The 12,986-nt window shown below is 37.4% G+C and overlaps 1 protein-coding gene across 1 annotated transcript in view; it reads right to left on the bottom strand.

Moving 5' to 3' along the window:
* Window positions 1-2,643: 2,643 nt before the first annotated feature.
* AGMO (alkylglycerol monooxygenase) overlaps window positions 2,644-12,986 on the bottom strand; it is a 198,451-nt gene continuing 188,108 nt past the window's right edge. Inside the window, exon 13 of the mRNA XM_054191523.1 lies at window positions 2,644-8,662. Within this exon, the coding sequence (XP_054047498.1) occupies window positions 8,582-8,662 (81 nt within the window). The 3' untranslated portion in view covers window positions 2,644-8,581. The remainder of the gene's footprint in view (window positions 8,663-12,986) is intronic.

Genomic DNA, 12,986 nt, shown 5'->3' with positions numbered 1-12,986 from the left:
ATTTCTACATAATTTTAGCTCAGTTTTCCCTAATCAGAAGCTGTTCCCCAGAGGAACCAAATGTAAGGACAAAGCCATTTAGTGTTATTATTTTGCACCTTTTTAACCTTAGCGTCTGCTGCATACGTAGTCAGTAAAAACAGAGGTTATGACTGCAGTTACCCAGAAATACTAGACAGTGGTTGAGAAATACGACTATGCCTTCTGGAAAACACAAAAGTATATCTACATATCCTATTCTGTGAGAATTCAGACATAAATCTCTACATCTTAGAAACTAAATGAATATCTTCTAACCAGACAAGCTGAAGGACTCCGGCACTATTAATTCTGTTGCTCTGAGATCTCCTTAACAGGAAAATGGGCCTTACAGTTGAGTATTTTCCACAGAATATATTTAGACTACATAACTACATTTTCCATAAGTTCCATAAAATCTTCCAGAAAAAACAAAAACATCCCAGTGCACATTTTTGGCAAATTTGTCTGAGCTCAGACTGAGCAACTGAACTTGAAATGTTGAGTTACTTTTACTAATATTAATACAGTGATTAATATTTTTTAACTCTTATTAAAAGTAGCATTGGTCATTACTGTTTTTTTTCCCCACTAAAATCTGACTGCAAATCATCTCTGATAATTTCTTCAGCATATTGATAAAAATTAACTTCATAGCTATTACACTGTGTTACACTGCCTACAACTAGAGGAAATATTATCTGAACATTTGTTCATTCTGAAAACTCGAGAGATACACATTTTTTAGAATACTGGACCTCTGTATCCACTAACCAGAAGTGGTTTCTGCTGGTGATTCACAAGCACTGCATACAAACCCTGTATACTCATCCTGTTAACGGAGAAAATTACAGTAGGAAATGTAATAAATTATGCGCTTTAGTGGATGTCTTTATATCAGCTTCAATGGCCAGCGCTACATCTTGCCTATTTTCATTATCTTGCACGTAAGTGCAATAGAATCTGACAGGACCGTAAGGATGTGTATTGCAAGTACATGACAAAAGCTCAAACCCACCAGCATACCATTTCATCTTCTTGATTCAAGTATTGGTATAAAAATCCGTGCTGTGTATTAGAAGACCCATGTGGTCTGCACTTACCCAAGGCGTAGTGTGACAGAGAACTTCCTGAACAGGAGAAACCCAAAGAAAGAGTAACGGTAACAACAACGACCACCACCACCACCCACAAATAGGCCACAGGCACTGTTGCTGGACTGTCTTCTCTGTCGTATCTGTTCTTATTAACCTCCTATTTTGAATGAGAGGGACTTTGTGCTATTCACTTCCGTGCCTGATAGGCTTGTAACTGCCAACATCCTGCTGCACCCCCCTGCAAGGGTAACCCCCCCCCACACACCTCACTGCCCCAACGGGGTCTGCTATAACCTGTGCTCCTCTCTCACTCTGCAACTTTTGCTGCCCAAGTCCACCTCCTCTTCCTCACCTGGAAATGCTGGGGAAGGGAGAACGATCAGCTCACCTTGCTTAGGCTGCTTGACGTGGTACAATGCCCACCTCTGCCAACGCACTGAGGTCGCTCAGGCACACGCAGAGACGAGGTATTTTTCACGTAACATCTTAAGAGCTTGTTGATTCCTCAGGGAAAATATTACAGACTTCCATTAAGAGGTGCAAAGAGGAAGCCATTAGTAGTGCACAGCAAGTTTCCAAGGTCCTGTAACACCCAGGACTATGCTAACTAAATTCCAACGTTACCGCAGAGCTTTCTCACAAGGAGAAATCCTGGGGAAAAAAATACTGAGCAATAATTCTGCTTTTGTAGCAAAAACCATTGCCCATTGTTCTTCATTAATAAGGCCATTTACACACATACTACAGTCCAATTATCAGGCATAATTAACCATAATTAAACATAGGCATGACACACTCTTAGATTTTCTCACGAGCGGTAGGAATATGGCTGTCAAAGAAAAAAATGTATTAAGGTATGTATCTTATTATTGGTCATGAAGGCATGAATACATTACTCCTCCCTTACAGCTGTATTTCAGGGAAAATAAGTCATATATAAAATAAAACCAAAGATGATCTGACCTTCAATGGCAAACTTTGCCGTCAGAATCTTAGAAACATCCCTTTCATTTCTCCCACCGATCCCTGATCATCAGGCTTTCCTCTGTTAGACATAGCTGTGAAATCCAGTGTGTGGTGATGGATAGGAAAGTAGGAGTACTTGAGGCTTTCCAAAACTAAGCATGTTGATGCATACCTACACTGCTGCAGTGTATAACACCCTACCCTCCCTGAAAGAATTTTTTTTTGCACTGTGATTAAAAGAGCAAAAATAAAATCTGTGCTTTCAGAATGATTAAAGGTAATGAGTCAGCTGTGAGTCATGAGTGGAGAGAAGGTAAGGGGCTGTTAGAACTGAAATCACAAATGCTGCTGCTTGAAGCAAAGGAGTAATGCCATTATCTTCAAATAACAGGCTCATGACCTCAATGCAGGCAGACACCAGCAAAAGACATGATCGCACTCTGTAAGTTCGTAGGCTATTCTTTGATGTAAAAATGGTAGTTCAATTGTCTTACAGTATTTTTCTTTCCTGGCAAACATTTCTATAATAGTAATTTATGTGCTGATAAGTACTTACATTCAAGGTTTGTGGAAAAATGTAAGTAGCAGAAACACCACAAATTCCATAGTGTTTAAAATGTTCCATGATTTTCTTTATTCATTTAATCTCTTTTTAATCAAACATTATTACTACTGGGCTGCCTGCCTCTGCCCCAGTAAAATCAGCAGGTTGGAAAATAGTGCGTAAGGACTGTAACAGTACATCCTGAGGTAGAGAGAGACAGTGACAGCTAATGCACAGCGCTGAAGGGACAACAAGTAACTAGAAGGAATTAATAGCAAAGAAACAGGAGAGGGAGTAGAAACTGGGAAAAGGACAGTGCTATGTTACTGGAATGGAAATAGAAAATGAATCATTAGAAGACACCAGACGGATATATACAAAATAAATAAATATAACGTTAACAATGTATGAGAGGCATATTGTGTGTTTTGATACTAGAAGAGTATGTACCTCCACACATAACAAACCTAAAGCAAGACAGAAGAGGTTTTTTGCAAAGATAAATAAACACAAGAGAGAGACAGACAGAAAAAATGGGAAGAGAGTAGAGGAGGAAGCATAAAAATTTAGCAAGGGGCGGGGGGGAGAGGATTCATTTTGTATCACTTTTCTTTGCCAAACCATAAACACAAGGACACCCGACAGTTCATTCTTACTCAATGTTTCCACATTTTTCTGCTGTTTTCCATAGGTGGGGCAAAAATGACAAAGGACCGAGCCAAGTTTTCCATTGGCCCTGATATTAATATGGAAGTGCTTCTCCAGTGTGTGAGATATCTTATTTTTGCTTTACCTTGTGGTTTGTATCTGAGTTTCAAACTTGGTATTTTTACACTTCTTTCCTCTGTAGAAAGAGAAAATCCCGTAGTCCACAGTACATCTCTTGTTTGCTTTGACCAGACGAGCTGGGAGTGATAAGGGAGCAGGACGTTCTGTGGCTGAGGTCTGTGTGTCTGAGGGTTACCGAGGGTAGTGGGCCCTCAGAGAGCTGTCTCTGTAGCCCCCTTTGTTTTAAATTCCAAACTGAACAGGTTAAACACCAGCAGGGAACCAGGTAACCCAGCAAAACTCTGCCTCATGGCCGTCGTATATGCCTATGTTGGAACCTGAGGTTTTACGGAAAAAGGATAGACCAAGAATAGTTTTTTCCCATTCAGCATTAGCAATCCCAAGAGTTTAAAGATCATGAGTCAAGCCTCATGTAATCGCTAGGGTGGTTTAAAAAGGAAAATATTTTAAGACGTTACCTATTAAAATCTTCTGGTTTGCCTCTTAGATTTTGAACCTTCTATAGCTCATTTTTACCAGTCAGAAACATTTATTAAAGAAAGCAAATAAGTTAAAAAAAAAAAAAAAAAAAGGCAGCAGTCACAGGATTCCAGGAGACAGATTTTTAAGAAAAACTTCAACTATGGGCAACATAGTTTGCATAATATTGCAAGATGTGGTGATGCTTTGAGCATTCTCTGAGAGTTATTGCTCTTCTTGATGAACTCCATCGCTAAGGCACAGTCCTTTTTATCACAAGTTAGAGAGCAAAGATGAAAAGTCCAAACAACTCTTACCTTCAGGGCCACTCAGCTTAGTAGTGTCTAATCACATGACATAAACCCCTGAAAGCTCACAGAAATTTGTCTGTTAAAAGGAACTTTAAAATATCTGATCAACTACCTCCTTTTAGATAGTGGTTGAGGTAACGATGTCCCTAATCCCACAGACTTGAGAGAAAGCTGGAGTAAGGAAAATCAAGAGAAAGGACCATGAGTCCATTGTACATGGTATGCATAGCTTACAGCTTTAACTGTCATCATTTATCCATCAAAGGGCTCTGATTTTAATATTACACAAAGAACACCATGTTAGACACTTACGGGAACAAGTAATTGTGCAACTGTGTTACTTTTAACTAAAGCACCATCCCAAAGCTTGAGTTGCAGTAAATATTGCATCATTCTTGTTTCCATACAGGGAATGCTCTGCCCTGATCCTGAGGTCAGCAGCAAGTTTTTTTGGTGACTTGAATGGCGCAGGGTCAGGTCTCAAGTGAATACAGGATTCAGCTGCTTACTTCTGGGTTTTCAGTAACTTGATACTGCTGTCTTCATAGTCCGGGAAAGGCCATGTGTAGGGATGTGACATTGCAACAGCTGGAAAGAGCAGGGGCAGTCACTTTTTTAACATTCTTGCTGAAAAAAAAGCTTTGTTTATCTACATTTTTTCCCCCAAGGTGTGCCACTGGGGAGTTTAATGACAAACAAAACCAAAACGGAAGTCTTAAGCAATACCGCAAATATTACAAATATTATTTATGATGTTTCTCACTGGATATGTGAGGCTAGGGTTTTAGCCTGCAGAATATTTTTGTTTCCAGAGACATGAAACAGTAGCTTTCTAAAAGAAAAATAGTTACTTGCACAAAATCTGTTAGTTCTGCATCAATACTTTGTTCACTAATGTACTCACATAATTCACCTGATTTCGCTTGATCCTATACAATTGTTCAAACCAGGCAATACGGTTAAACTCTAAAGAAATGAGCAACGCAATATTAAAAAGGTGAGGGAAGAAGGGTGAATTACCAAAATGCCACTAATACATCCTAGCAATAAGCAATGTTTGCAGTTAGGATTTAATTAATTCAATTAACTTTATGCAATACATTAACTACACATAATTCAATTCAGTGGCCATCTAGCCTCCAGAGCCTCTTGATTACTCAAAACCAGAGGTCTTTGGGATGACTTTTTCACTGTATGCAGTGGCTACAAAGACAGTATGAACTAGATCCAGTATTGGCGTTAGGTGCCTAAAATACTGAAACAATCTATATTTAAAAACATTCATGACAAGCAAGTTGACAACGATATAGCTACCTACCACATAGCTAATGGGAGAATGATGCAGACAAGGGTGTTTGTATGAGCTTGTCCTTGAAACTCTCTGTTTTCTGGGAAAGGCAAACCTTAGCTTCCAGTCTGCATCCAAAGGATCCACCCAGTGGATGTTATCGTAAAGTACAAGACTCTCAGACACCCTTGGTGAGTCTGTTCAAGGCTTCAGCCAGAGGAGTCGTTCTGGGGTTCTGTGTTGCTCAGTGTGCAATGGGAAGAAAGTCGTTCCTCTCCTGCACCTTGCTTTCAAACAACCTATACACAATGGCAAGTCCTTGGAAGTAGGAAATTGGGATTTAAAACCCGTGAAAAGAGGAAATTTATTTGGCTTTTGCTTTAATGACTAGGTTACTTTCACCAGCAACTTTTTATAAGGGACAGTTCTGTTAGACATGTTAGATGTTCCCAATGGTGGAGCTCCCCCCCCCCATTTGGTTAAGTGGGGCTGTCAAATTGAAATGGAGGAATGTTTCATTTCCAGATTCCCATCAAGCTGAGAAATGAGACACTTTTAAGGTAGGAAAGCAAGGTTTCTGTAAAGTTCAGGATCTCTGAGAGAGCAGGCTGTAGCAGGGGTATGTTTGGATTATACTTTGTGCCTGGTTTTTGCATATTTCATTTATTAGAATTGACCTCTTTTGAGTACAACTGTTTTCTTTCGATCTTAGTTAAACTACCGTGCTTTTTATATTTGTCACTAGTTTACCTGTATTTTTTAATTTAATTGTAGGTAACTGATAGTGACTAGAGTGAGAAACTGTTGATTTATGTAGAACATTTACATCTTAATCTGAATTTACCTTTGAAATCACATTCCTTTCATTACTTCATGTAAATAAATTACATTCATTAGGATATCTTTAATTTCATTTAATTCAGATCTTCGTTATTGTCCTTTGAAGATTGCAGATTTTTAAATGCAAAAAAATGTTAAATCTTTATCCTGTTCCTGTCTCTCTGAAGGATTTATTTTGATAAGGAAACTGACTGTCAATATATTCTTTGTTATGTTACTCAGTCTTTATATTAAACTGACCTCAAAATATTCCTTTGAGGTAGATGTCACTATTACAAGTTTTGAAAATGTAGGCACACTAACTTTTGAGGTCACATAAGAAGTTTGTAGATTGTTTTCTATTTCTGGAATCAGATTCTGTCATTTTCTTAAATATCCTAGAATAGCTTTGTAAGGAAAAGATCCCAAATGCAATACTTCAATTAAGGTGAGAGACACCATCAGTACTTCCATCACCCCCATTCCACAGATGGGGAAATTCAGGCAAAGAAATGGTAAGTTTTGGTCAGAAGTGGTAATAGCAGAGAAAGGTCCTGACTGTCGCACCATTGTGTTAGTACACAACGGTGTACATGAGACTATATTTCCACTCTTGAGCTCAGAGGTACATAATTGTATTTATCCGTTTCTTAAAAAGACATTGAAAGCTTACCTTGTTAGGAATACAAGTTTGAATTAAACTTCTCAACAGGTATTTAAAAACTAATTTCTTCTAGGCTTTTCATGGGCCAGTTTTTTCATCTTCTCATTATGTAAAGTGAAGACCCACAGGTCCTCTGTTTAAACACTCCTTCAGTATAGGAAGGTATCCTTACTTTGCATTCCAGGTATTAGTGCCTCTAATAAAAATAACACCTGCCTTCTCTGTCAAATATTTCAAGGTCTTTGAGCATAATCTAAAATGATAGGCAGAAGGCATTTGATACACAAATGGAGTAACTTAAAACTTGGGTTTTGAAGTAAAAAAATTATGTAAAATTAATCTGATACTATCACTAGACATTGGACCAATTTTATTTATATAACATTATTGTGTTTCTGACGATTTATTGGAAACACCCAATTATGTACACAGTGGCATCTGTTACAGCTAGAGACTGAAAATATGGGTTAATTAAAAGTAGGCTATCTATCTAATCTGTCTGTTAACATGTCATTAACAAGGAAAATGGAATGGGAAAAAAACCCAACCCAAACTTAAATTCATTTTTTAATCCAGGTATTATTACTAGTTTGAAGCATGCAAGACAGCCTACATTTTTTAGCTACTTGACTTTAAGCACTTCTAAAAGTCTTGGAGCCAAATAAAAGTTGGAAGAGTGTGAGGAAAGAAAAACAACCCAGCTCCAATATTTTTGCCAGTCCTGCTGTTTGGAGACTCCCTTTACCATTTGTATTTAATTTTCCTATCTTAGCACAAACCATCTTTCCAACAGCTCCTGAAAGACAAGACGTGCATCTCCCCTGAGATCACCCCGGCAGGAAATTACCAGAAATTAAGGGCCCAGCCTTGCAAATATTTTGTCACGTGAGTAATATTAGTCAATGGGATACCCATGTGCAAGTGCTGGCTTCATCAGTATCTGAAGTTGGCAACTGCAGGTGTACTCCTTAAATAATTCAGTATAAACTGCAAGTCTGCATTATACAACACATACATTGTCCAATTTTATTGAAGATGTTTCAACTCATACTAGTTCAAGTTATTTTATCATGCTGTTTTTAATCATTTTCTTGCCTCGACTACTCATCCTCATGTAGCTGTATGTTATGAACACTGAATTGGGCATGACACTGAAATTCTAGTGTAATTCAATCATTACGGAAAAACTGACATTCACACATGTTTATGTTTAGCCTCAATAGGAAGACAGTCAGTCACTTTATACCAGGTTAGAACAAATACGATATTAATTATTCCTCTTGTGAAAAATACTTTTCACATATAATTACTAACAAAATCACTGCAAAATGCAATTAGTTTTACATGGTTTCTAAGACTTTGTAATCACTTCAGTGTAAAAATATGTGTTGTGAATGAATATTTTATTTAAATTGGAGGGAAATTAAATATTTTTTTAGAAATCAAAAAAAAATGAATACATATCCTAATGAATCTTTCAAACCTTCATATGAAATCACAAACCTCTCCTATCATAAATAAAATGATTGCGATTCAGTAAGAATCATGGTTGATTAATTCCAAGGAACATAGAAGGTTATTCCAAAGTGCTGTTTCCATAATTAAAGTGATGCTAGATCTGCTCTTTCAGTGATGTTTATCTTTGGATGAAATGATCCGCTTCATAATTTGGATTCCCCAGAATGCAGCGCAGAGGGAAAACAAGACCTACAACACAGAATTTAAAATGAGAAATATTATATAAGATTTTTTAAATTATACTTGTCTGTAAATATAATGAATGGGTGAAAACACAGAGCTCTCGAGTAGAAAAATTACACAAGAATTCTAGGTATACTGACAAATTCACTTTAAGAATGTATGCTTTCTTTTTTCAATTACTCTTTATTGTGTACACTCCTGTTTGAATTTGTTCTTTCTGATTTGTATCAAAACAAGGTAACTGGCAAAGTCTGTGTGACCCTCCCTATTTTGTAATGAAGTTTGGATTTGGAGTACTCAGAGTCATATATAACAAGACAGGATAATAATTCTGTCTACCTTCTGTGACAGAAGGTGGGTGCAAAAACGTTAACTGCTTTTTTGGCTAATGGTCTGAGGAATGCTGACATTGTAAGTTGCATGGTAGGATACAAATAAGTAAAGTAGCCTTAGATATAAACTATGGCAAAATAAGTGTTCTAGCTGCACTACAATAGATTAGTACTTATTCCCCAACCTGCTATTTATGATAAGATATAAACTAGATTGGAAACAACTTAAAGATGTAATACTCTTTATCTTGTCCTTGGCTCTGCGCATCTTTTCTTTTTTCCATCAGTGAATTTTAATGAGAGATCTAATAATTTTTTTTCATTAGTTTATTTGCTGAAAACTGCTTTGGGATAAGTAGGAATACTTGCAGGGTAAAGTCTAATTCAGGTAATAATAGCTTTTTCCAAAAACCAAGAAGGGGAGCAGGTTAACAAATGCATGCACATGTGCGTATGTCAAATTTTTATATTTTAAATTTCCTGAAAGAAAACTTTGCCTTTCACTTAGACAAAAATATTTAACTTAAGACAACTGCAAAATTAAGACAGATGTTATGGGTTACTGAACTAAGTGAATTTTTTTACTGTGAGTTAAACCAAAGATATTTTGTTCGGGTGGTTTTTTCTTGTTGTTTGAGGGGACAGAGAAAATTGAAAAGAAAATGGATTTTGGAGTCAGGTTATAACAATTCTTTTATAAGGTCAATCAGCAATCAAAAGGTACTGACTAGGACAGATCCAATATTAACATTAACGCCATTTAACATTCAACATTTAACAATGCATGGCCCAAAAATCTATTTCTGTCGTCTACACTGTCACTCACCAAAGTACATGAGATTTGAATGTCCAATGTAAATAATAAATGACCATAACACCTAAAAGGTACTAATTCTGTATTCATTGAAGGCAACACGATAGGATCAGGTCTGATCCCTCTCAACCTATCTTGGAACAGGTACAGGCTTCACATAATCTACACGGTACATACTTAGTAGCATGAGATGGGAGTAACACAATATATCAGTAAGTAGAATTCCAATTAAAAAAACCAATCAAATCGCCATTCAACCTCTATCAAGACAAATTCCCTTTGACTATTTTCATTGAAAGCTTTAATTCTACTTGTGCACGGGTGGGCTGTCTACTACATTTAAAACTTCTGATGACACTGTTGGTGCTGTACTTGTGGTCCCAAGAGTCATAAAATTCTCACCAAAAGACTTACTTACAAGAGTTTCAGACCTTTAGGGATAAAAGATTTAAGTTCTTTTTTTTTTCTTGCATTATCACAAACACCTTGTAAAACTGTAGCTCTATGTTAGAGCTACGGAATAGAAAGACATTTTAAGCAGTGCTGCAGGCACATACTCTCTGTGTTTTGTGAGATGCCTTATTTCTGTGCTGAGATGCCCCGTAGAAGAAAAACAGCTACAAATAACTACCTGTATTTCTGATTTGGCTGTTATGTAATTGGGATGAGTGTTAATCGTGACATACATAAAATGATGATTTACATATAACATGCTCTTACTGTGGAAAAACTCTTTGTCGTGCTATCTCCAGAAACAGATCTTACCCACTTGTCATAATTAGTACTCCTCTGACACATTACTAAACTCCTTTCATTCCTCACCTCAGAAAGATCACTCCTATTCCTGGAAGATGCATTAAATATAGAAGTATTTCATTTTCAGAAGAAGCACATTTAATGACTGAGGTGCAGGGCATTTGTAGGGGATTAATGACTGCTGGGAGATGATGATCACCTGAAGAAGTACAGCCATGGGCCATTAAGCCCCAGGAAATGTCCTCAGCTAAAGATAGTTATTGCTATTATAGCCAGAAAATGAAAAAAACATCTCGGGTGAATTTTTCTTTTTAAAATGGAGTTATGCAGTTTCTTCTTTCTTAATTAAATTCTCTATTGTGAATTTCTTAAAGCATGCAATCAATGCTTGTGGGGGCGTATTTCAAATTGCAGTTATTACATCCAGAATGAAAAACCGCATACTGCACATTGTGGATCTGCAGAACAAGTTTGGCTTCACAATTCTATAAAAGTATTGATTCACTGCCTATCAATGTCAGGACTGCCAGTACTCAATGGCAATAACGTATTCATGAAACAATAATGCTGCAAGGTTGTGGCGGACAGGGCTCGAGAAAAACCCAAACATCAGGGAAAAAAATTAAGGGGCCACATCCTCCCTTGCATGACAGCAATTCTGGCTGGCTCTACCGCTATAATGCTGACCTACCCCCAGCGGAGCCAGCTGTATGGGGCTACCAAGCAGAAACTTGCTGTGTAGGTTGGAGTTCAGTTTCTTTTGATTGCTGCTACATATTTTGGAGTTACAATGCTTGACCCACTTGAATGAATAGTGCAATCAGGTGATGTCAGCAATGAAAAGCCGAGACAATACGTGCCAGAATTTTGAGCAGACAGTAGTGCAGGCAGCAGGAAGCAGCTGAAGAGCATTCCACCAGGCGACCTGAACTATAGTTGACCAGTATTTTTCTAATGCCCTTGGGAAAACGTACTTCCTGAATCCTATGTGCAGATATTTTGCAGTTTCTGTTCAACTCTCTCGCACCCTAACAGGTTGGGTTTTGTCTTCGGGGTAGTTTTTTTTTCCTCCTTTGCAGTTTCCAAATTATTGTCACAGAAATTCTCATTTCTTCTTGTATTGTCTAAACCAACTAATATTTGTCCTGTGATAAAAATATTCACATCAATTCCTAATCATCATTTTCCTAGTTCATCCAGCATTGAAATAAAAAGATAGAATTAAATAGTACACTTTTTTCTATTTTTACACTGAGAAAAGTTCCCCCCCCAACAATATTACATAAGAGCAATAGTTTTACTTCTGTCTTGAAATGAAAAATTAATGTGGACAATGGTCGTATATGGAACAGCTAGGCCTAAAAGCAGAATTTCTCACAACCGTATACCCAGCAAAGTTAAACGCAAACTTTTTGCCACCTTAATATAAGCACTTGTTACATTTACCTGGTCAAGTAGCTACAGATTAATTACAGACTGTGCTTTAGACTGTTGAAAGAGGACAGTCCTCTTCCAAATATTTGCATTACTTCCTTTCATACAGTTTTTCTATTTCCATACAGCCCGTGAAGAAGCCTACAGAAATGTAAATAGCATTCTTCACAAGAACAAAGGCAGCTTTACTAATGGATTCACTGCAGAGCTGAGTCTGCTCTTCACAGGAAATCCCCACTGGAGTGATCGAAGTTTATTAGGCTGTAAGAACTACTTTAAAATCATTAGCTAAATTCAGGCACCCACTTCTGCATGATTAGCTTTGTTGTTGATCACTAATGCTATTTTCTGCTGTTTTCTCTTTTCTATATCTGAGTTGCCTAGACATAGTGTCTTTCCTCTTGCAGATTTCATCTGGATAGAATTACAAGGCTTCAGACATTGGTCTAGAAATGTAGACAAATGTCTAGGTAGCCCTGCTTTAAGGAGGGGGAAGAGACTCAAACCACAAGACCTCAGATCCATTCCAACCTAAATCAATGATTATCTGACACTTCTCAGATTCTGCCCAGACGTGTCCACTCCAAATTTCGCTGCAGAGACAATCTGTAACTGTGCAACTAATTGGCTATATCCGGGGTACAACACCATACGAACAGGTGTGCTCTTGATACTGAACTATCTGAACACTTTGGTGCTGGGTAACACATATTCCTTAAATTTGCCCTTGGCTGTTCACATCATAAAGTGGACTTGGTGCTGGCCAATGTGATAAACAATGAGCCCTCTCAATGTGGCGCTGAGAATTGTTTAACTGATAGAGCGAATCAAACATGATTAAGGTTCTTTTTCTATTCTTTATCCATAAATCTGGACATGGCTTCTTAAAGGAACCAGAAATCATTTCATACTATCAATATTAATGATAGAGTAATTTTTAGACTTTATCTGAAAGGGCTGTGTCTGGGTAATGTCATTGTCCTTTTCTAGTAAA

The sequence above is a fragment of the Rissa tridactyla genome, chromosome 2 (genome assembly GCF_028500815.1).
Source record: "Rissa tridactyla isolate bRisTri1 chromosome 2, bRisTri1.patW.cur.20221130, whole genome shotgun sequence".
NCBI lineage: Eukaryota > Metazoa > Chordata > Aves > Charadriiformes > Laridae > Rissa > Rissa tridactyla.
This window is presented reverse-complemented; position numbering and strand designations above follow the sequence as displayed.